General features: G+C 27.7%; 4 protein-coding genes across 5 annotated transcripts in view; 3 read left to right on the forward strand and 1 right to left on the reverse strand.

The window, feature by feature from the left end:
* Positions 1 to 15,024, forward strand: part of LOC124432071 (midasin) — a 115,549-nt gene extending 100,525 nt beyond the window's left edge. For both annotated transcript variants that reach the window (XM_046980610.1, XM_046980609.1), the window contains exons 16-24: positions 3,139 to 3,286; positions 3,425 to 3,651; positions 3,758 to 3,969; positions 4,337 to 5,328; positions 5,918 to 7,071; positions 7,176 to 11,569; positions 11,706 to 14,210; positions 14,429 to 14,669; positions 14,761 to 15,024. In XM_046980610.1, the coding sequence (XP_046836566.1) occupies positions 3,139 to 3,286; positions 3,425 to 3,651; positions 3,758 to 3,969; positions 4,337 to 5,328; positions 5,918 to 7,071; positions 7,176 to 11,569; positions 11,706 to 14,210; positions 14,429 to 14,669; positions 14,761 to 14,943 (10,056 nt within the window). In that variant the 3' untranslated portion in view covers positions 14,944 to 15,024. The remainder of the gene's footprint in view (positions 1 to 3,138; positions 3,287 to 3,424; positions 3,652 to 3,757; positions 3,970 to 4,336; positions 5,329 to 5,917; positions 7,072 to 7,175; positions 11,570 to 11,705; positions 14,211 to 14,428; positions 14,670 to 14,760) is intronic.
* A 163-nt stretch (positions 15,025 to 15,187) lies between these two features.
* Positions 15,188 to 16,579, forward strand: LOC124432076 (28S ribosomal protein S15, mitochondrial). The gene is made up of 4 exons (XM_046980621.1): positions 15,188 to 15,676; positions 15,755 to 15,888; positions 15,974 to 16,169; positions 16,271 to 16,579. The coding sequence occupies exons 1-4, from the start codon at positions 15,441 to 15,443 to the stop codon at positions 16,530 to 16,532; spliced, it is 828 nt and encodes a 275-aa protein (XP_046836577.1). The 5' UTR covers positions 15,188 to 15,440; the 3' UTR covers positions 16,533 to 16,579.
* A 3,931-nt stretch (positions 16,580 to 20,510) lies between these two features.
* LOC124432051 (cuticle protein 19-like) lies at positions 20,511 to 21,483 on the forward strand. The gene is made up of 3 exons (XM_046980565.1): positions 20,511 to 20,640; positions 20,879 to 21,173; positions 21,301 to 21,483. Exons 1-2 carry the CDS (start codon positions 20,638 to 20,640, stop codon positions 21,161 to 21,163), a joined length of 288 nt encoding a protein of 95 aa, XP_046836521.1. The 5' UTR covers positions 20,511 to 20,637; the 3' UTR covers positions 21,164 to 21,173; positions 21,301 to 21,483.
* Positions 21,484 to 21,735: 252 nt separating this feature from the next.
* Positions 21,736 to 24,757, reverse strand: LOC124432050 (chromatin modification-related protein MEAF6). Its single transcript, XM_046980563.1, has 4 exons — positions 24,448 to 24,757; positions 23,908 to 24,111; positions 23,677 to 23,713; positions 21,736 to 22,900 (listed from the first exon to the last, which is right to left on the reverse strand). Exons 1-4 carry the CDS (start codon positions 24,517 to 24,519, stop codon positions 22,566 to 22,568), a joined length of 648 nt encoding a protein of 215 aa, XP_046836519.1. The 5' UTR covers positions 24,520 to 24,757; the 3' UTR covers positions 21,736 to 22,565.
* Positions 24,758 to 25,055: the final 298 nt, after the last annotated feature.

A 25,055-nucleotide genomic window follows, 5' to 3' on the forward strand; every position in this document is an offset into this window, starting at 1 on the left:
TGCTCTCTCCTCTCTCTTTTCTTTATCCGCTTTTGATTCATAGCTCGATCTCGTGGAGCATTACGTGCCACGAATATTCTTTTAGCAAAAAGAAGAATATTTTCTCTAAAGCAATTTTCCTAAAAATCCATTCGCTTTTTTATCGAAATCATTATTTTTGACATTAAAAAAAAAAAAAAAAAATAAAGAAAAAATAAAAAAAAAAGAAAGAAGAAAAAATAGGAAAAAAAAGAAAAGAAAAACTCTATCGAAATCAATCGAAGATGAAGAATAATTCGATATTTTAGAGAGAGAGAGAGAGAGAGAGAGAGAGAGAAAACGCGACAATTTTTTTTCATAAATTAATTACGATCCTCATTACGCTGTGCCTTTCGTTATGAAACTTTATGGAAGTTAATTGTAGCTAGAGATTCATAGTGTCGAAAAGAAACAAAAAAAGAAAAAAAAAGAAAAAAAAGAAAAGAAAAAAAAAGGACTCGACGTTTTTGTCATAAATAAATAGCGATCCATTACGTTATCTCTTTCGTCGTGAAAACTTCATGAAAGTCGATTGAAGATAGTTTAGAAAAAAAAAAAAAAAAGAAAAAGTAAGAAGAAGAAAAAAGAGAGAAGAAAATAAAAAAAACTCGACGATTTCGTCATAAATAAATTGTGTCTCGTTGTCATTCAAGTTATAAAAACTTGATGATACCGAAAAACTTTATGGAAGCCAATTGAAGATGGATTCGCGATTTCCAAAAAAGAGAAAGACATAATAATAAGAAAAGAAAATAAAAAGAGAAGCAAAAAATAAAATTCGTCGAACGTACTTCGTTACAATTCAAATTTCTTATCTTTGCGTTGTATTTCATGTTAAAAAAAAGAAAAAGAAAAAAAAAAATAAAAGGAGAAAGATAGAAAAAAAAATTCGACGGATTTTTTCGTCATAAACGAATTGCGAACTCGTCACGATGAATGACAAACGCCGCTCGTGAATTCAAATTATTCGAATTTCAATTCGAACTAAAAATTTTCTATAAACACACACGCGCGCTAGCGCGTGTAAAAGTCGATTGAAAGTATAAAGTTCGTAAATGAAATTTCTTCTTTACTATGGATTTTTCAGGATATCATAAAAAGATACGAAAATTTGTCGTTCAATACCACTAGTGCCAATCGAACGATGGCAACGGTCTGCTATGACGTTTTAGAATATTCTTTCGAATTTTATGAAAACGAAATAATCCCGGAAAATATCTTACTCGATATTTTCATATGTCTCTAAATTGATAAAATTCCTTTTGCGTTGTATCTTTGGAAAAAAAAAAAGTGATGAAATACGTAGCACGAAAAAAAAACCCCCCCAAGGAAAAAGAAAAGAAAATATTCGAAAAAATTAAAGAGAAATAAATAAATGAATAAATGAATGAATGAATGAATTAATTAATTAATGTCTTTGATTAATATTAAAGCTAAAAAAGCTAAGTGTCCATTTAAAAATACAAATCCTTTTGGGATTTACATGTACGAAAAAAAGAAGAAAAAATGAAGAGAAGGGGGAGGGATATGAAATATGTGTTGTTAAGTGCTCGTAAAAAAAAAAAGGAAGAGGAAGGAGAGAGAGAGAGAGAGGAAGAAAACAAAGATAAGAAAAGAAAGATGCAAGAAAAAATTCGAAAGAGTTGACGAAAAAAAATGTCTTACTGCTTGAAGCTAAATAACCATGAAAATCCATAGTGACGTAAAACGAAGATAGGCTCAAAGGAATAATCATCAATCATGTTGATTCACGGGCGAATATTTCTGATGATCCTTATCCTCTAAAGGATAATCCTAAAGGATATTCTTCTGAAAATGAAATTTTTCATTCGTAACAGGTGCGAAATATTCGTTGAATTTACCAAAAAATGCGTGTATCATTTGTATATTGACATATCTACATATATACATGTATACATATAAACATGTAAATATATATTATATATATATATATATATATACACATCCTCTGTTTGTGTGTGTGTATTTGTATATATATATATATATATATATATATATATACATTTATATATGTATGTATATACATGTTAACATTCATGTATGAAGAATTCCCATAAAATAGCATAGGATATTATTATCCTTTTCTCAGATCGATGAGGCGTCAGGAATGGCGTAAAAACGGGACGGGGGGAAGAAGGGAGGAGGAGTTAGTAGACGAGTTCATTTTATATCACCGTGATTTACGAGGCTTCCTTCATAATAAAATGGCAACGAGAAAGATCTTGGAGTTAGACGTTACCACATTTCGCCATCTTCCATTCTCATTCCCTTCTCTATGTATTTCTAAAAGGAAATCGTTTTTAACCTCGATGTTGAATATTTCTAATCCTTAAAGTTAAGAAAAAAAAAAAAAAAAAAAAAAAGAAAAAAAAAAGAGAGGAGGAAGAAAAAAAGTAGGAATAAAAAAATCGAAGTCAGTTCGTCCTACCTCTACGTAGCAAAATGGATGATATCCTTATGTCAAAAGTTTTATCCTTATACCACGTGTTCGGCTTGTGAACTCGTAAATGGCAAACGTGTGATGAAATTTTTACAAACGCACATGTACATACATACATACATATATATATATATATATATATATATATACACTCTTATAAACTCATGTATACTTAAATTCGAGATTATGTACATGTATTAAGGATTATATCTTATGAATTTTTATCTACTTTAATTTTTTTATGTATTTCATAAATGCTAATCTAGCGAAAGGATCAGTCTCATGTTAATGGAGTTTGAAAATTTAAGATTCATTATTATTATTGTTATTATTATTATTATTATTATTATTATTATTATTATTATTATTATTATTATTATTATTATTATTATTATTATTATTATTATTATTATTATTATTATTGATATGAGAATTATTCTTTTTCTTTGTCTTTTGTTTTCTTTTTTTCTTTTTTTTTTTGCACAATAATGAAATTTTAAAATGAAAGATTTATTATTATTAATATCATTATTATTTTGATATTGTAAGTATAGTTTTTTTTTTTCTTTTACTTTTACTTCTCTTTTCTCTTCCTTTATTTTATTTCCACTTTTACTCTCCTTTTTATTAACTCACTCTGTTCTTTTCATTTCATTTAGATCGATTATAATCGACATCTGGAAGAATTGCTCGAGCGGACGGAAGACCTGCTCTTAGAAAGTTTGAAGAGAAAAATTCATAGCAGCGACTTGGAACAACTTGCCAGTTATCATGGTCTTTTAGAAAAAGTGAAGCGTCTTTCAGACGGTAAATTGATTTATCCCACGTCTAATAAATATCTATAATAATATTTATGATATTTTTATCGTACATATATTATTATTATTATTATTGTTGTTGTTGTTGTGTTGTTGTTGTTATTCTCTTGTTTTTGTACAATTCTAGATGAAAACGATAATACGAGAACAATGGCTTCGGAAACGCAGCTCTTTTTGCGAAAGAACAACGAACTGTCAAAGCTGGTTTCAAAAATAAAAACATTGGAACCGTCTTACGAGTTTGCGTTAAAAGAAATTGAGATTAAATTGAAATCATTGTCGACATTCGTGGAAAAAGAAAAATGTTTAAATGCCGGTGGCAAGTTTGAATGGGTCGATAGCGTATTAGTGAAGGTAAGATCTCCCATTTAAATTCTATCGCTGTTTAAGAGAGGAAAAATAAAAAAAAAAAAAAAAAGAACCAACAACAACAAAAATAATAACAAAAAAAATTATTTAGTGTCTTCGTGATGGCACGTGGCTTCTTATCGATCAAGTAAATCTCTGCAGTCCAGCAGTGTTGGACCGACTTAATGGATTATTAGAACCAAATGGTGTTCTAACTATCGGCGAAAGAGGGGTCGATAATCATGGAAATGTGATCACTATTAAGCCGCATAAAAATTTTCGCTTGTTCTTAACGATGGATCCTCATTACGGAGAAATTTCTAGGTAGGTATATTATAGCACGAGTCAAAAAAAAAAAAAAATAATAAGAAAAAAAAAGTTTCTATCGAATATTGAGAAATATTGGAAACGATGTTAATTAAAACGTTTAATTATATCCTTTTATTATCAAATATCGGTTATCGAACGCTTATGTATCTACATACATGGCGCTCGTTAATTCCTTGAAATATGATTTACTATTTATGATTGATATTATGGCATAAAGATAAAAGTTAATTAAAATTATTATGTTTCGTTGATTCATCTAATGTTTCCTATATTTAAATGTATAAATAATATATAAATATATGTATGTATTTTTTTTTATTTTTTTTTTTTTATTTTTTTTTATTTTTTTTTTTTTTTTCAGGGCAATGCGTAATCGTGGTGTAGAAATTTACATGATCGGTCCGAAAGAGAATATTCATTACGATCTAATGGATATGAAATCGATGTTATATCATTACGGAATAACTAAGTGCCAACATCAAAGAGCTTTAGTTGATATATACGAAAGAATGTCGAAAGAAATCGTTACGATCGATAAACTCAATATAGTTGACCTAATGCATTCCGCATTTCTGGTTGCTCGTCGACTTACTCGCGGTTTTCCCTCAAGGCAAGCAATTAGAATCGCGTGCATTGATGTGTACATCAAAGGCAGGTCAACGAGGACGCCAGAAATAAAAGAATTTTTGATCTCCGTAATCGAGGAAATTATTGATACTTTTGTAATAAGCAAAAGTAATAATGATAATTTTATAGATTTCGATGCGGCTACTTGGACTATTAAAAATATACAAGATAATACAAAACTTACGATTATTAGACAGGAAGGTGTTCTTTTGAAATCGGCCATTGATATATATAAATCTAATCCAATGAAAAATGATTTAACACCTAAGTCGTGTTATTGGAACGATATAATTGATTTAATTGCAAATGAAAATATGGAAATTTTAAATGTCGACATTAAAGAACTTTTACCATATTTATTGATAGATATTTATGAAAGATCAACTTTGAATGACGTTGAGATCAGAAATTTGTGGTTGACTAAAATGTTCATTAAGGATGATACTTTAAAGGATCTCACGAAAAAGAACAATTTATTGGCAAGTGAAGTTTTGTCATTTGACTTTCATATTTCCAAGAGATCCTTACCTTGGGATCTTGCATTTTTACCAGGGATTGCGGTTAACGATAGAAACGATGAAGTAATGAACGATGCTAATAAATTAGCTTTACTTTTATATTTGCGAACTATGATCATTATGGATGATACGATCTTGGATGAAAGTTTAGTTGATGAGAAAGAGAATACAATGTCTGTGAAGCAATACTCGAATGCAATATATCACAGTAAGTATGAATTTGTAAATAAGATATATATATATATATATATATATATATATATATATATATATATATATGTATGTATGTATAAGTTAATAATTATGAAAGTGGTCTAAATGAAAGATTTTTTCACATATGAATTTTTTTTTCTTTTCTTTTTTGGTCACACGCTATTATTATTATTATTTTTTTCTTTTTTGTTTAATTTGTTAATTACACAAAAAAATTATTTCTCAAGATTAAATATCTTTACTTTTTTCTATTTGTTATAATAGAGAAAAAAAAATAATTTTTAAATAATTCTAAATGTCAAAGTATCCAAAAATGTAATATGTATACATATATATATATATATGTGATTTATATCATTTTCATAATCATCGGTACAAATATAGAATAAAACGATCAAAATCAATCATTCATGAATGAAAACTTTCGAAAGTCTTATGTCTTATTTGATTAATGTTTTAACAATAAAAGTCTTTCCTTCTACGACATTAATATGACGTCCTTAATGTTTATTTATCGTCATTATTTTCATTTATATTGAAATAATTTTCTTCTTTTTCCTATTTTTTTTTTTTTTTTTTTTCAGATAAACTTACGTCAAACCTAAAGAACCAACCGCTTATAATTGATTATGTAAAATTGGTTTATCAAACAAATGCATCCATACATTCTCTATTACGAGATAATGCTTTATTAATAGATAACGAAACGTATGTTGAATTTAGACAAGGTTTAAAATATTGCAATAGATTTTTATTATTGGGAGAAATGACATTGATAAATAAATCCTCAAGGCAAATTATAAATCTTGAGGAAATGACTTTATTATTGAGAGTACATTATAAATGGTTGATCAAGTTTATATATAAATTATATCAAATTAATAAAAGAAAGTTCTCCATGATATCTGAAAGAACGATTAACGAGATGAATAATTTTTTCGTTATGATCAATGAAATAAATCAATCGTTATCATCGACCCATGATCCATTTAGGAAAATAACGAAATTGATAAAGAAACATTTGACATTGCCTTTGCCGCATATTTCTGAAACGTCAATGAACGTACACTTTAAGATGAGAAAAATAATAAAAAGTTTTTTACCATGGATTTATGATGGTACTAATGATCAACTTATAAAAAAAGAACTTAAAATAATATCTATTCAAACGAACGATGCAATAACTATACGTTATCAGATTATATCTTTATGGAATAGAATTTATTCTAATCCTATAATGGATTCTAATTCTATTTTACATGAAATATCCAAAATCGAAGAATTTTGTGAATCGAATCATTTAGATTTACATACGCCTATGGACGTATCTACGGTATTAGAAAAAATCAATTCTATCGATTCAAAAGAATTGATCAAGATATCATCAAATATACAATTGTCCCCAATTTATGAATATTTATTTTTATTATTAGCTCATAATTCTTATAGACAAATTTGTGAAAATACGATTAACGATGAAACGTCGTTACAATATTTATTAGAAAATTTTGCCAAAGTACCCAACATACCTGCCAATTTGATTGCCATATTATCTACGATTTTTTCTAACGAGATTGATTCAAATCAACGAATGTTATTGATGTATGAATTCTGCATACTCTTATCTCAGTTTACTCAGAACAGTTATGCCATGAAGGATTCTAAAATGCTTTTACATTGGAATGGTATAAGTAACGATGATGTAGAAACGTCTGTTATCACTTATGATATCCTAAAGGTAAAATAATAATAATAATATCAAAATGCATTTTTATATTGAAATAATTTATAATAATAATATAATATAATATAATATAATAATATTTCTATTTTTATATTTAGGCAAATAAACACGTCGGTGGAGGCATATTGATGAATTTAATACTAGAATTGATTATGCAAAGAACGGATAAACATAAGGAAGATACAATTCTTACTGCAACAACATTAGGCTCGTATACGTCACGTATCGAACAATTAAATAATTTGAACAATATTTTATGGCGTAACAGCGTCACTTTAACATCAAAATATTATAATATTGCCAACAATGATTTTCATATAATGAAATTTTATTTGAATTTATATATGTCTGCGGTAGAAGATATGTATTCTGAAAATGATGTTGATAAATTAATCGTTTCTACAATTGAAAAGCAAGGAAAGCATAACCAATGTGAAATAAATAATACGTATATAAATGAATATCAAAAACCGATAGAAGAATTACGTGAAATAAGGAAGAAATTGATGAATGTAGACATTAATATTGATATTATCGAAAGAGGAAGAACATGGATGTTAATTGGTTATTTTGAACTTTTGATATTTGGAAATTTGAGTTATATCGATCCGGTACATAAGATCAATTTAAAATTGAAATGTCTAGAAGAAGATATAAAAGATTGTAAGATAGCAATTTATATAAATAGATTGCAGTCATATATTTTGAAAACGTCGTTATGTAACGAGAACATTCATCCTCGATATTTAGCAATGAGGAAATATTTAGAGACAATATCCAAGGAAAGAGATAATTTGAAACTTTCCAAAGCATTTCGATCATCAATGACAGATTTCACAATGTTAACCAAAGACATTATTAATTTCCGAAATACAATTGCATCTTATGAAACAGTATATAAACACATTGATCGTTTAACATTTGTCATAAATAAAATCAATGAAAAACCATCGAAGGAATCTATTAAAATTGCTGAAGATGCATTAAGAGAAGCAGAAATGTGGTACTTATCGTTAGAACGTTTTACAGAACAAATAGATATTAAATATTATTCTTTTTATCCTGACATAATACTTCCATTATTAGTAGCATTGATACATTTAAAGGAAGGAATTTCTCTTTTAATTAATGAAACGAAAAAAGAAATATCATCAATAATAATGGATTCTAATAAAGGCAATTTAGAGATATTTATTTATAATATGATACGTTATCCAACTATTGGATTGGGACAAGATAATCTGTTACATTTGGTTGATACATGTCAATCGAATTATATCAAACTTATGATTAGTAAAACCTTACGTTTAACAGCAGACACTTCGATGTCTGTTAAAGAACAATTTCGTATTGTTAAATGTGGCTTGTACGAATTATATAATTATATATTATTAAATAGAAATTTGTCAATGAGTCATTGGAAATTATTGAATGAATTATTACAACAACTCGTGACAATATGGAAACAACAGGAAGAGGAAGCTGAAAAATTAGCGATAGAGAAAGAAAGTCTTTATAGAAATAAATCAATTGGAAAATCATCGAACGAAGACGATGATCTTATTTCTGAACTTCAATATTTCTTTCCGACATATCGTGAAAAAGATTTCAATGACATTGAAAATATTATTGAATTTAATTTAGAAGATAATGTTATATCTACGGAATTAAAAGAATCATGTGTTAATATTATTTCGAACGATGATATTAAAGAAATTCAACAAATTCATTCTAATGTCGTAACATCGTTCGTAAAGTCCGAATGGATATTTCGTGATAACGATAACGTAGAACCTAATTACATTCGTCCTTTATTACAACGATACGAGATAGCACGTTTATTATTGAATAATAATAAATTCAATTTAAATGAAAATTTTACATCAAAATTATATAACAGCTTGCATATGTTAGTTTCGCAATCATTGCGAATTACTGAAGATGAGAATACCCAACAAATGATGATTAGTATGATTAGAGCGTATAAAAAATCATACGACTTTTATAAAGATTCTAATATTCAACAAGTTAAACAATGTTTGCCATTGTGCAAATGTATTTTAACTAAGATCAATGAATTTTTAAAACAATGGTCGGAACATCCTACATTGAAATCGATAAAATGTATAATAGAAAGAATTTATAATTTTCCAATTACATCTCCCCTTGCAAGATTTTTAACGGGTTTAGAATTATTATTAGTAAAATTACATCAGTGGGAAGAAAATGCTCATGTAGGTGTTAGCTTGTCAAATGATATTTTGACATTGACACAACAAATTATTTCATGGAGAAAACTTGAATTAACTTGTTGGAAGAATTGTCTCGATACTGCCTTTGAAAATTTACGATCGCAAACATCTAAATGGTGGTTTTATCTTTATGCATTAATCGAAAGTTATATATTTAAATCAATATCTACGATTAAAACGAGCAATATCATCAAAGAAAATGAATCTATTAATAAAGAAAAATTAATAGAATTATTAGAACGATTTATCAATGAATCACCAATTGTTGAATTTGAAACAAGACTTGATTTATTATTGACGTTTCATTGTCATGTACTTTACTTTCAGCCATCTGCCGAGAAAGAAGATCTCTTAGCTATATTGTGGAATATATATAATTATTATAAACAATTTGTGCAGGATGTAAATACAAAAATTCATGGATTTAAAGTACCCATTGAAAAGAAATTAAAGGATTTCGTTAAAATTGCACGTTGGAATGATATTAATTATTGGTCTGTTAAAGAAACTGTCGAAAAAACACACAGGACATTGCATAAATTTATAAAGGAATATGAAAATGTTTTGAAGCAAAATGTTCTATCGTGTTTGACTGTAACGGCTGAAAGTTGTAATGCAAATTTAAGAAATGATTGTAAATGTGATAATGCTCAAAAGGAATATCCAATAAATCCGAATGATTTTATCATTTCTGATAGCATAATGAAAAATATTAATACAAAGGATATAAAGTTTAAATTGGAATCGATAAATATTAATAATCAAAATATTAAATATGAATTTGTATCGAGCATAGGAAAACTTTTAAATAAAGCTAAATGTTATTGCAAAGAAATCATTTTAACAAGCTCATATCCTTCTATAAGAATGGATATTGAAAACTTTATACAAGATTATATAGAACAGAGTATTCATTTAAGGAATATAGAGATTGACAGATCATTGTCAAAAAGCAAACAAAAATCACAAGCAAAAAGTATATTGCAACAAAAGAAAATGATATTAGCTAATTATTTCAAAGCTTTAAATCTTATGGGTGTATCATATCGTACTGGTATATTAACGTGGAAAAACGATATGAATAAAGTTATAGATTTTACAATATCACCATTAGATATCTCTGTAATAACGAAATATTTCAATTTGTCTAATATAGATGAACAAATGCTTATACAATGGTCAGGTTGTGACAAATATTATTATAAATCTATCATCAAATTAAATGCACTTAATGCAATATTAAGAAGTACACAGACTGACTTAGGTCAACAGAATATAGAACGTTGTCGTGGTTATTCATGTCACATAATGTTATTGGCTAATAAACAAAGATTAATTTTAAGTAAATTATTTAATTATTTCAAGCCTCTTAGAGTGCTCGTTAGAAATTTATTACAAATTGATAACATTTATATTGATATTTCCAATGAATTTCAAAATAATATTAAAAATATAAAAGAATCAATGATAAATGTGGAACTTAGTTTTGTCCAACTTTTGTTATATTTACAATGTTCTCCGAACAAGTCATCGTTCGAAATACATACTGATACATTAGTTTTGGAAAAAAATACATTACCGATATTAGATTCTTGCGATGATATAATATTGGATAATATAAAAATTAAATTGAACGAAAATTTAAATCTGATAAGAAAAATTGGGACAATTTTCAATTCCGCATTTATTTCTACGAATGTAAAGGATATGATAAATGAAAAAACTTTCGACTTGTATCATTTAAAAGTTTTAGAGGATACTTGCAAAGAGATTGCTATGTTAAAAATGCAAGTAAATGCATTATTTCATGCTTTTAGTTCTACAAATGCTATGCATCCTATAGTAGAAAGTATAACATTTTTACAAACACAAATTGAATGTAGTATTAATGCATTTAATGAATTAAAAAAATTGCCGACAAACAAAAACACAGATTTATGTTCAAATGATGCTGATTGTATTAAACGTTCTATAGATAATTTGATAAAGGATATTTTGCTTGTTGTACAAAAAAAATACAAAGCCAATACAAGTGAAGATGATAAACGATGTTTAAACGATGATGATGATGATAATGATAATGATGAGAAAGATGTGGACGATGATTTTGAACAGAATAAATTAAAAGAAAAATTAATAGAAGATTTGGAAAAGAATATAGAAGAATTGAAAATTTCTCACATATATGAATTGGTTAAAAATCTTTTGTTCAAAATAGGCGAAAATCAAGATTGTAAAAGGTAAAGTATTTATAAACTTATAAATGATTGTTTTCTTTTTTTTCTTTTTTTTTTTTTTTTTTTTTTTAATCAAATAATATCGAATTATATATATATATATATATTTTTTTTCAATTATTATTATTATTTGTTACAGATTAATCTTACAGTGTTTGCCAATAATGGAACAGTATCTTTTATTAGTACAGTTCTATTTGAATGAACAAGTTGCATCCTTTCGAGTTACGTGCAAACTATTGTATTTACAATTGAATGTATTCTTGGATTTAGCTACAAATGGTTTCTGCGTTCCCAAAGATTTAGATATAGAGGAAGGTGATACAGAAGAGTCTGGAGATAATGTTAAAACAGGTGGAATGGGTTTGGGTGAAGGGGAGGGACAAAAAGATGTTTCAGATAGAATTGAAAGTGAGGATCAATTGGAGGATGCAAAACGAGCCGACGAAGAAGAACAAAAATCAGAAGAAAAAGATTGTAAAGAAGAGGATAAGGGAATTGAAATGTCTGAGAATTTTGATAGCAAGTTACAAGATATTGAGAAAGATGAAAATAATGAAAAACGAGATGATGACGAAGAAGATGATGATTTAGATAAAGAAATGGGAGAAACAGAGGAAGGTGCTGAACAATTGGATAAAGAAATTTGGGGCGACGACGAAGAAGAAGAATCTGAAAATGAAAATAATCAATCATCCAAAGATAAGGAAGAAGAACGAGGACAAGGCGAAGAGATTGGTGATAAAGAGATCACTGCAAAGGATGGCTCGAATAAGGAAGATCGTCGTGATGATGAAAAAGAACATCACGAAGATGAACAACGAAGTGAAGAAGAAAAGAAGGAAATTAATGAAATAAATGAGCCAGAATATAACGATGATCAAATCGATCCTTATCACGGTAAACATCAACCGCAGCCAGAACCTGAACCATTTGATTTACCAGAAGATATGAATTTGGATAATGATGATGATAATGAAAAAGAAGAAAATCATCCTGACAATGAAAATCCTTTTGATATAGATGATATGAAAGATTCGAAACCACCGCCGGAAAATGAAAATACAGATTCAATAGAAGAAAAAAATGAACAGGAAGAAAAAATAGATTTGAACGATGATTCTAGTGATGATGACGATGATGAAACTAATGAAAAAGGAGAACAACATGTGAATCAGGATGACGAAGAAAAAATAGACGAAGATGCAGATCCTAAAGGTACATTGAATCAAAAACAAGATACGAATAATGAAGAAGAAAGGGATGAAGAAAAGAAAGATGAGGAAACAGAGAAAAAGGAAGAATTAGAAGAAAAGGTTGCACCTAGTGTTAATGATGCGAGTAAGGAACTTGATGCTTCAGAACAAATTGATTCTAGTAAAGATGGAACTAAAGATAATGTTATACAAGAATCGCAAGCAGAACAATATCAAGAAAAACCTACGGAAAATAATCAAGACGATAGTAAGAATAATGGTGTTGGACAATCGCAATCAGAGAGACAAGAAAGTGGTCATGCAGGTTCCTCAATAGATGACACTAATACTTTATCCCAGCAAGAAGAAAATAAATCAAAACAGATGAATAAAAGAAAGAATCTTGGTACGGCTGATGAAAATCGTAGTTTACTCGACAAAACTGAACCGGAAAGGAAGAAATCGAAAATGATTCATTCGCAAGAAGAAATATTGGAACGAGAACAAGAGGATCAAACGATAAATAAAGATAAAGATGATATCGATATGTGTCAACATATTAAAAATAGTGATCAATTTGATGATTACGCAATGGATGCAGCTACTGAGAATCAATTAAAACAGCAAGCATCAAATATGGAAGATGAAGAAAATAAAGAAAAAAAGGAAGAAGAAGAAGAGGATATGGATGTTGATCTTCATAAAGATGAAAATGATGATCTTAATAAAGAGGAAGACAACATACCTAAACAGAATCCAGAGAAATTGCTTCAGGATAAGAAAGAACAACATAAAAATGATTCGTCGCAAAAAGGAAATAATACTGAAATGAATCAAATGGAGACAAATGTAGAAATAGAAGGTGATTTTATAGAAACTGTAAAAGTAGAACGTGGAAATGATACAACATTTCATACTAATATGGATATAGATAATAATGGTAAATTGAATAAATCAATTGAAATAACAAGAACAGAAGTTGAAAAGATGTTAAGCGAATGGACTTATGTACCATCAACTGAAGAGGCAACAATTGCATGGAACTATTTAAGTATGGTTACTGATTCAGCCGCTCGTGGTTTATCTGAAAAATTAAGATTAGTTTTGGAACCTACAAAAGCAACAAGATTAAAAGGAGATTATAGAACGGGAAGACGTATTAATATGAGAAAAATTATTCCATATATTGCTAGTCAATTTAGAAAGGATAAAATATGGTTAAGGAGAACTAAACCGTCTAAACGTGATTATCAAATTGTATTAGCATTAGATGATTCAAGTAGTATGGCTGATAATCATTCCAAAGAATTAGCTTTCGAATCTCTTTCATTAATAAGTAAAGCTATGACATATTTAGAAGTAGGACAACTTTGTGTTATAAGCTTTGGCGAACGTGTAAGTGTTTTACATCCATTAGGAGAAACATTCACTGAACAAAGTGGTTCCAGGTAAATATAATCTATATATAATCCCTTCAATGAGACGAATTATAAAATGTAAATAAATAAACGTGATGGTATATTTTGGAATACCATGTTATTATCTATTGTTTTGTTTACATTCGTCTCATTGAATTGTAGTACCATAATACTATATTTTATATAATGTAATTTGATGATATAATTTATAAATTTAATTTATTACCTTTTTATAAACTTTTATACAGATTGATTCAAGAAATGAGATTTGAACAGAAAAAGACATCAGTAGGACAATTAGTTGACTTTACCGTGGATATGTTTGAAACTCAATCTAGCTCTTCTGATAATGCCAAACTAGTTGTTGTATTATCCGATGGTAGGGGTATATTTTCCGAGGGATCTGATAAAGTAAATCACGCTGTTAGAAGAGCTAAAATGGCAGATATTTTCCTCGTATTTATAATAGTTGATAATCCGATAAATAAGGTAATATATATATACATATATTTCTTTTTCTTTTTTATCAAAAATTAATAAAATGGTGATTTGATTGTTGATTAATTTTTTACATTTTTAGGACTCCATTTTGGATATAAGAATGCCTGTATTCGAAGATGGTAAATTATTAAGTATTCGTTCCTATATGGATAGTTTTCCATTTCCATTTTATATGATTTTGAGGGATATTAATATGCTACCTGGAGTATTAAGTGACGCTTTAAGACAATGGTTCGAAGTTGTTGGCAAAATAGATACATAAAACAATTAAGCGTAACAATATTATATAATTGTATAATATATAATATACAAAAAAAAAAAAATAAATCATATGAAACTACAATTTCTTTCATTTGTAACTTAGAACAATGATCTACCTTTATAATGTTATGTGAGAAATTTGAAAAACCGCGCGTTTTCTATGAATAGGATTGATTTAACCAATCGCTAACGCGCATTTATAATACAACCAATCACAAGCTTGAAAATAGAGGAATATATATATGGTAATAATAATATATAAATCGCGTATTAACAGAAATTAAAAGTAAAAGTTGAATGTATTTAATAAAAAAAAAAAAAAAAGAACAAAATCAAATTAATCTAAGTTTTAAAATATATAAATTGCAACGATATCCCTCACATATCTAATCATATCTAATCATACATAACCTCAAAAGCAAATTTATTTGCAATGTGTTTGGATACCAAATTGAAATAATAATTACAAATAAAGAAAAGAAAAAAAAAAATCACAAAATGAATACGTTAGTTAATTGCTGTAAATATTTTTCTAAAATTACATTAAATACAACAAAGCATCAATATTTTGTAAGAAAATATGCTGTTCATTTATCGGATTATAACATTAATTGGGTTAGACCTAAGAAAATATGCATAACAAAACCAGAAAAAAGTGGTGACTTGGGTATACCTCATGATGTAAAACCAACAGATTTAATTTTAGGATATGATAAGTCGAAAGAACTACAAGAGTAAGTATAAATTCATAAAAAGTATTATTATAAACATATTTATAACATTGCATCTAAAAACTGAGAATTCTATACTAGTGCCGATGAGATTGTAAAAAAATTAGTTTCATTAGAATTTCAACCCCGAAGAGAAACTATAAATATGAGAAGGGAAAAGGTATTGGAACTGGTTAAAAGGCATAAATTAGATCGTGGATCAACAGAAACTAGGAGTAAGTTTTCTTTTTTATAGTTAACTCTCTCTCTCTCTCTATAGATATATATATTTAAATGTTTTAATAAATTTATCTTTTTAAGTTGCTTCAATGACGTCCGAAATATTACAGTTACAAGAAATCATAGGAAAACATCCTAGGGATAAGAAGAAGAAAGTATTTTTAAAGGAATTAATAGAAAAAAGAAACAAATACTTGAGAATATTACGTAAATGGGATTATAAGCGTTACGAATGGATTTTAGAAAAATTAAACCTTTTTTATAAAGAACCACCTATGTATGTATAAGCTCTATTTTATTTATATTTTTTTTATAAATTATAATAATTTACACGACACGATTAATATCTTTTCCTTTTATTTTCATCTTTTTATACAGAAATTTGGTTTCACCATATAGAAAGGATTCTTTAAGGAAATTAACGCAAAAGTTATGCGATAAAATAAAACAAGAGAAATTGGATGCTTATAAAGCGGAATTAAAAAAACAACAGAAAATATTTTACGAACAAAAGATAAAAGACTTTATTTTCATTAAAAACGAGGAATTAGAATTAGGATTAGAACCAACTATAACGGAGGATGATATTGAAAATGTAAAGAAAAAATTGAATGAGATAAATAACGAAGAAACGATGTAATATATGGGTTATTCAATGACATTATAAATATAAATTATACGACTTAAGTTATTGTTAAGAATAAAATTTCATTTACCCTAAACGTTATTATTTTAAGGGAAAAAAAAAAAAAAAAAAAAAAGGAAGGTCATATTTTAATTATAATTAATTATAATAATTATATCTACTTCATAATTTAATTCGTATTTAATATAAATGATATGAATATCGTAAATTATATCCTAATATTCACCATACGGAAAATCGAAAGTAAACTATTTAATCGATTTCTGTTGTCTTTTAACCGGTTTACGTTCATTTTTACATGAAAAAAAAAAGTGTCCATACCAGTTTGATCGATATTCTTGACGGAAACGGTAAAAGAAATCTCTCATCGAACGAGTCTTTATATCCGGTTTATCGACTTCAATTCAAATTTGGATAGTTTCGTTAGAAAGCATACATACAGTGGTTACAGGAATATCTCAAGACGAATGTAAATAATTGGAGAAATTTGTAGGGAGTGGCAAGATATCATAATCTTTCACTATTGTATTTGCATTCCGTGTGCATCTTTCGTGTAAGTGTAAGTGAACATAACTGGAATCATCACGTAACACGATCACGTATAAGTATAGTTCTGCGAGAGGAAAAAAACGTACAATTTGTGTATATAAATTATAATTTAAAAAAAAAAAAAAAAAAAAAAAAAATGGTTTAACGGAAATTCTTTTTCTTTTTTTTTTTTTGTTAATAATTTCGATTGTAATAATAAAAAAAAAAAAAGAAAAGAACGTACGAGAGAATAAAAATTGTTGGAACTATTAAAAAGCGAGCTCTTTCAAAATTTTCATTTTTAAGATCTCGCGACAGATCGAATTATTAATCAAATCAAAACGCGGATCGAATATTTTTTTAGATTTAGATTATTAAAACTAATATATATCTACATCATAATTAAATAAAACTAATATATGAAAGAAAGAATGATTGTACTTTTAAACATGGCTATTTTTTATATTGAACACGGTTAATTTGAAAATTTTAAAAAAATCGTGATAGATCGAATTGCAACGTGCTACGATGATGACGATCGAACATTAACGATTCAGTTTGATTACAAATATATTTATCATAACAAGAAAAAAATCAAATGATCTTTCAAACGTATTACTTTTATCAATTTTAAAGATCGTACTTACTGTATGACGATTCGATTCAGTTTATAAAAAAAAAAAAAAAAAATAATATACTTTGAGAGAAAACGATCAAGATGAGATAGCAAAAGTTTCTGAGAATGGAAGAAGTGTAACGAAAAAGAAAGCAACCAAAGTAAATATGACGTAAATTCGATCATTTCATATTGAAGAATGTTATTTCAGTCTTCATCGGAAAGAAAATTCAATCGACTTGTTTATCGTAAATGTTAGTGTTAGAAGAGAATTAGAAGAAGATTTTAAAGCGGTCATAATTTTTTTTCTCTCTTTCTTTTCTTTTTTCTTTTTTTTTTCTTTTTTCTTTTTTTTTTTTTTTAAGCAAACGTCCTGTTCCCATGCGGCGCAATGGATTCGTGCAATGGATCTTGGATTGCGTTCGAGTGTAAAATGGTCTTAGGACGAGGACGAGCCGTGGAAGAGAGGATAAGAAAAAATGCGAGTGAACGTTCGCGGTATATATAAAAGGAAGAAACGCGCCGTTGGATGCTGCAACCGTCTCTGCGCTCGCAAAGAGACATCGTTGAAAATAATCGTTGTTGAATTCGCCCCGGTGAAAATATATTTAAAAGAGTGAAAATATATTTAATCTTGAAATAAACGACGAATTTTCTTTCGCCGTTTATCTTTCGCGACCTTTTTCTTCCCTCCCTCCTCTTCTTCCTCTTCTTTTTCTCCAATTTTTTTTTCTTTTCTTTCTTTTCTTTCTTTCTTTCGTTTACTTGGAAAACTCGACAACGTGGAGATACATTCGTCGATATATTTGAAAAAAAAACAAAAAAAAAAAAAAAAAAAAAGAAAAAAAAAAGAATTCGTCGACGACGATGTTACTGAAGGTAATAAAATTTCGAAACGTAATCGACGATTCTACGTCTTTCTTTTTTTTCTTTTTAATTCTCCTTCTCATCAAATCGACGCTAGTTCCCGTTTTAATCTTTCTTTTTTCTTTTTCTTTTCTTTTTTTTTCTTTCCCTTTTCTTTTTACCATCGTGCACAATTTCATCGTTTCGAAATCATCACCGTGCGAACGCTACTCTTCGTTCCTGTGGAAAATGTGTACGTGCTCGCTCGCTTGTTTGTGTGTGTATGTGTATGTGTACATGCGTGTACATATGTGTGTATGTGTAAAAAATAAGTATTATGAAACTATACGCGAAAAATGGGTTTATAAAATTATTTAGAGAAAAGGAAAAAAAACAAAAAAAAAAAAAAAAAAAAGGAAAGAAAAGAAAAAGAAAGTAATCTTAAAAATATTTCTCTTTCTCTCTCTCTCTCTCTCTCTTTCTTTTTATGTGTGTTTGTGTATATTTGAAAAAAATATTTGAAAAAAAAAGGAGAACTAAAAAAAGAAATAAAAATCAATATCGTTATATTAATTAAATTGCCATCATTATCTCAGAAAAATCATTTCGCTATATCAAAGATTACAATATTGTTGGATTATCTTGGATTTCTAAATCGTGTCTTCCGTGTGTTCGTTCATGAGGTCATAGGAGAAAAGTTTCTTCTAAATAATGTTTCAACCTGGAACGAGTTAGGATAAATTGACGTGTGGGTTAGCAATTAATTTCAAACGAGCGCACATACACATACACACACACATATATACATATAGGTGAACGTAATAGAACATTAGTATATGTCTAAACCAAACGGATATACATAGAGACAAGAGGCACTCCTTTATAAGGTACAAACTCATCGTTTCCACTTCTATTATGCAACGAGGATTTTACTAACACTATTACAAACGATATATATATCTGGTCCACGCATACGCAACTCTTAAAAGATCGCACGATTCCCATAAAGTCAACGAAGCACGGTTCTCTCTCTCTCTCTCTCTCTCTCTTTTTTTTTCTCTTTCTCTTTCTTTCTCTCTTTCTTTCTCTCATCCTTTGGAATGTCTTCCTACGATGATGAAATTAACTTTTTCCTTTCAGATACTCCTTTTATGTTGCCTGTTGGAGTTTAATCATGCGGCCGTTTATCCAGAGTAAGAAATAAAAATTATACTTAAAAGTATATTTAATTATTTACAAAGTTTACAAATAGAAGTGAATTTTTGTATGTAAAAGCGAAAGGAAAACAAATAATTCATGAACATTAGATCGAATGTTCTCTTTTTTCTTTTTGTTTTTTTTTTTCTTTTAGATATAACTATACGTTTTTATAAATTACGACGAAAAGAAAAAAAATATATATATATATATATATATATATATATATATATATTGAATTATTCAGAAAGTATGAGGATGAAATAGGTCGGAAAATTTCAAGGGCAAGAAAAAAAATAAATAAATAAATAAAAAAAAGCAAATTTCTAAACACACTTGATCGCAATATACAATAAAATATTAACATGCATTTGGGGCATTTTGAAAAATTCTTGCAATGCTCCTTTTTTTTTTTGATCTACAAAAATCATTCTTAAAGCCAAAAAAAAATATTACCCTCGTGTCATGATACATATGAATAAATATGGAAATGGATACAAAATTTCTGGATAATCTAATAAAAACGTACAAATATACATATATATATATACATCGTCAGTTTCGAATAAAGGCAAGATTTTTTTTTCTAAAAAAAAAAAAAAAAACAGATATAACCCGGAAAATTTCGAAAGTAGACGAAATTTTTATCCATGTTCACCGGTCGGTTCATTGCCACTCGATGCCAATCCGCCGGCCATCGCTTGTGCCTTTAAATCTGCAGGGAATGCAAAAAGAGGTTCAAATGTTCCTTCTCGTGCTCCACCACCAACATATGTCAAGGTATCATCACCGATATCTTATAAACCATTACGAAGGACATCTTCTTTGGTATACGTCGCACCGCCCATAGTAAAATCAGCATCCGCCGTTGTTGCTACCGATCGAAAATCCATTGATAAGGACGTCGATTATATGGTAAAATAATTTCATTACTTTACTCGATTAAAAAGTAATTAATAAATTAATAAATCAATTTAATTGTTTAATTAAATTTAAAAGGAATTTTCTTATATAACGAAATTGATTAATTTTTTTTTTTCTTTCTTCTTTGTCTTTTATTTTAACAACTCACACAACCAACAGCAGTTATTTTCCTTTTCACTTTGATTTACTACACAATATTTTTATTTTTATTTTTTTTTTTTTTTTTTAGTCTTATCCAAAGTATTCGTTTAATTATGGCGTTATCGATGGATACACCGGTGATTCTAAATCTGCATGGGAGGAAAGAGACGGAGATACTGTGAAGGGAGAATACTCGGTGGTCGAGGCCGACGGAACTATTAGAACAGTTTCATATACGGCTGATGATCACAATGGTTTTAATGCCGTTGTCACGAGAAGCGAGCCTCCAAAGAAGGAGAAATCTTCGGAGAACGTTAAAGCATTTATACCAGCATCTCTTATAAATGGAGATATTAAAAAATTGCGACATTGATCTTTTTATGGTAATATGATTATCTTTAATTTGCAAAAATCGATAATAACATTTATTGTATGTTTTGTAATAATTTACGTATAGTAATTATTTGTTCTTTTCCTTTTTCTTTTTTTTTTTTTTTTTTTTTTAAATAGGAACATAAAAGGATCGACGAAGTGTAACGATAGTTCCTTGAAATTAATAAGAAGAAAACGTATTAACGACTATGAGGCTTTTTCAAATTTGTACTTATTAAAGACGCCTAAGCATAATCCAGACTGTGCTTTAACGATTCTAAGGTACATAGTGTATACATATATATATATATATATATATATATATATATATATATATATATATATATATATATATATATTTATATGAGGTACTTAATCATGTATGTTAAAGTTAGTTTATATTCAATACTTTTATTATTATCTATAAACGATAACTCTGCATAGATAGAAAATCTATTATACAGAAGGATCGAGGACCTTAATTTAAAAAAAAAATAAAAAAATAATAATAATAATAAACAACGAAAAAAAAAAATTAATAAATAAATAAAAAACAAAAAAGAGAGCAAGATGTAAGAAATATGAAGAATATTTAATACAAAAATAATAAAATAAAGTATTCACACATAATACTTGTTAACAGCTGGACGAATTGAGATGTATCGTTAATATATATATATATATGTAGATTTGTTTACTACATTCGGACAGAGGTAATATGTGTTTACATTCAGATGATATTCATTATTATCTTTTTCTAAAATACTTGCACATAATATTCTCTCTCTCTCTCTCTCTCTCTCTCTCTCTCTCTCTCTCTCTCTCTCTCTCTCTCTCTCTCTCTCTCTCTCTCTCTCTCTCTCTCTCTCGGTTTTACTACTGCGTCGCGTTTCCGTTTAGAAGTGTCCATAATCGATATAAAAAACTTAAAAATATATAACAATGACGATGACTGCAATTACAGATAGAATGTCGAAGTGACGTAGTTCTCTCATGATTTTCTTTTTTGTTTTTGTTTTTTTTTTTTTGTTTTTCTTTTATTGGTTTTTTTATTTCTTTTCCTTTTATTTTTATATCAAACGCAAATCGTACGCTAAAAAATTAGTTCCTTTCTCACACATCAAATATATAAATGTTCAAACAGTTTAATCGTAAACACGTTCATTTCGAACGATTCAAACAAAGTTTCATATTCTTTCATGGAAAACTATTATCTTTTACAAACAACAACTTGTGTTCCTTTCTAATGTCGATACTTTGATACACATTGATACTCGCGTTAATATCAAAATGTTGTTCCGGTTAGAGAGTTACTTTGCTTATGAACGATAATAATTCATTCACAAAGAATTAATTAATCCCCCTGTAAACACCGATAATCCATTTAATTCGTTTTAATAATTCTATCTGTTTCTCGATCTTTTATTACTATTTTTTTTAGCACTGTTCGTAGATTTGGTTTTATTCGAGTCTTTGCTGTTATTATGGCAATCCTTGATGGGCGTAGGAACATGTTCTATGTTGCCATTGGACATAGGTCCATTTGAGAAAGGGGTAGAACCAGAATCGGGGTTGTTAACAGTGCCATTATTTTGAGTATATCCAGGTTGCGCGGAAGTGTGATTCTTGCCACTTGTTTCCTTGTTATTACTAGATATTGTATTCGAATTGCTGAAGTTGCAATTATCCTCGCTGCCACTGTTTCCAATTTGAGACTCCGATTCACTGTATCGTTCAACTGGAATGATGGGGCTGATGTTAACGGTACACAATATGGTAATAGAAAATTGTAGAAGTGCAGAATGGAAGAAAAGCTTATTATACGTGCAATCATAGTTTTACAAGCGTAAATTATAGGAACACACCAATTAAAAAATGTATCTATAGAAAATCGATAAATATCTATTATACATTGATTTCTAACGATGGAAATAGATTTAAATGAATAGACGTAAACATTTAGGCTCAAACTAGATAATTTCTATGTCATTAAAACAGGATATAAGAGAACTACCACTTTGATGTATTACTGAAATATTTTTTATGTACTAGTGATGATTATTTGTAATTGTATGTAATTGATGATTGTTTTAAGAGAATTCAATTGTAGAAAACTAATGGATCATGCATATATGTTTACATTGTCTGTAACTTTAGATAAAAAGTTATATTTGATAACAATGATTCCAGTCAAATACTTAGGTGCTAGATTCTATAACGTTAGTTTCAACGTTTATATAATAATATTCAAACAATTGATACATCTAATATCAACAAGCATATATATATATATATATATATATATATATATATATATAACATAATAAATAAAATTAAAAAAAGAAAAACTTAAATAAATATAAATGACTACTTATGCAAAAAAAGATAGTAAAAGTAATAATAAATTCTATGGAAAAGAAAATAATAAAAAGAAATACAAGATTTCTTTAAAAGCTTTAAGATATTCATTTTGTAAATAAATAAATAATTATGTATATCCATTCAGGTCCTTACTTTTTTCTTGCGTGTTTTCCACAAGACCATTTACAGCCTGTAACAAGGAACAAAATAAGCCAATCTATCATATCTTTAATAATGTTTTATAAGTAAATAACATATAAATATCTATTCGTACTTTTTCTTAATTCTTAAATAATACGAATATATTTATTAAGCTGCTCTATTCTTCTATTCATATACAAAATATATCCTTGTATATAAATATCATAGAGACAGATTACTCACTGCCATGGATGTAATAGAAGATTTAGAAAATAATCTTTCGGCTTCCTTGAATTTTCTATTACGTTTATCGGCTTTACTATTGGTATTTTTATTACTCGCTAAATACCTGTCCCATCCTCGTATTATATTGCCATATAATTGTGTGTCTTCCAAGTAACTTCCCTCGAATGCATATATCTGACGTTCTAAATTTGCTAAAGTATCCTACACGAATACAATAATATTGTGATTCATTCAAATAACTAACGATGATAATATATCGAAAATTATTATAGGAAATTCTAATTAATCAGATAGATTATCAATAAAATTATAATATTAAGTAAATGAAATATACGAATACAGCTTTGGCTTAACAAGATAACCTCAAAAGTTGATAGATAATACATCATTTTACTAAAGAATTTTTTCCAAATAAACTTAAAAATATTGTTGTAGAAATATATGTAATACTTTTCAAATGATCAAAATGATAAATAAAAAGATTGAGAAACTTTTTTCTTTTTTTTTTGTGATAAAGTACAATGGTATTTTACTTACAGCAATCTCAGCTTTACGTTTTACAAGTTCTGCTAATTCGGCTCTTAAGTCGACAGAAGATTTTGTCGACATTTTTTTCACTTCTAAATACTAAGATTAACTTTATCGACAAAATTTAATTAAGAGAATATAATTTTCTAAAATATTAAACTTTCTGTATTCGCAAATTATTACATCCACTCACATGCACGCGCAAACACAGAGTGAGGATGATTTATTGTATTTCCGTCATTTGAAACAGTAACGTCCAATCAGAATCGTAGATCTTTAAACAGAATGGCGGGAATTCAAATGTTTACTTTTGAAACTCTTAAACAAAATTTCCGATACATAAATTCATTATATCAAAATAGAATTAAATTATTGGTAATATATTTTATATTGCTCGATTAATTATTGAATATAATAAAATTCTCAAGCAATTTCTTAGGAAAATGCGTTAAATAGTTAAAATTTTTTTATTGTTTAAAATTTTTTCAATTATTATATTCTATTCTCATAATAATCATCATATAATATATTATATAATATAATATATAATTTATATGATGTACAATTTAAACATAAATAAAAGTGTAAAAGTAAGTTTATTAAAACATTTTCATGAA

This window comes from Vespa crabro, chromosome 23, assembly GCF_910589235.1.
Source record: "Vespa crabro chromosome 23, iyVesCrab1.2, whole genome shotgun sequence".
Taxonomy (NCBI): Eukaryota; Metazoa; Arthropoda; class Insecta; order Hymenoptera; family Vespidae; genus Vespa; species Vespa crabro.

Bases quoted from the DNA above. Each gene is read 5' to 3' on its own strand.
- LOC124432076 (XM_046980621.1), top strand. From the start codon at position 15,441: ATGAATACGTTAGTTAATTGCTGTAAATATTTTTCTAAAATTACATTA. The intron at 15,677-15,754 runs GTAAGTATAAAT...ATTCTATACTAG, and splicing joins AAGTCGAAAGAACTACAAGA to TGCCGATGAGATTGTAAAAA. The intron at 15,889-15,973 runs GTAAGTTTTCTT...TATCTTTTTAAG, and splicing joins TGGATCAACAGAAACTAGGA to TTGCTTCAATGACGTCCGAA.
- LOC124432050 (XM_046980563.1), bottom strand. From the start codon at position 24,519: ATGTCGACAAAATCTTCTGTCGACTTAAGAGCCGAATTAGCAGAACTT. The intron at 23,714-23,907 runs GTGAGTAATCTG...TCCTTGTTACAG, and splicing joins CTTCTATTACATCCATGGCA to GCTGTAAATGGTCTTGTGGA. The intron at 22,901-23,676 runs GTAAGGACCTGA...CCATCATTCCAG, and splicing joins GGAAAACACGCAAGAAAAAA to TTGAACGATACAGTGAATCG.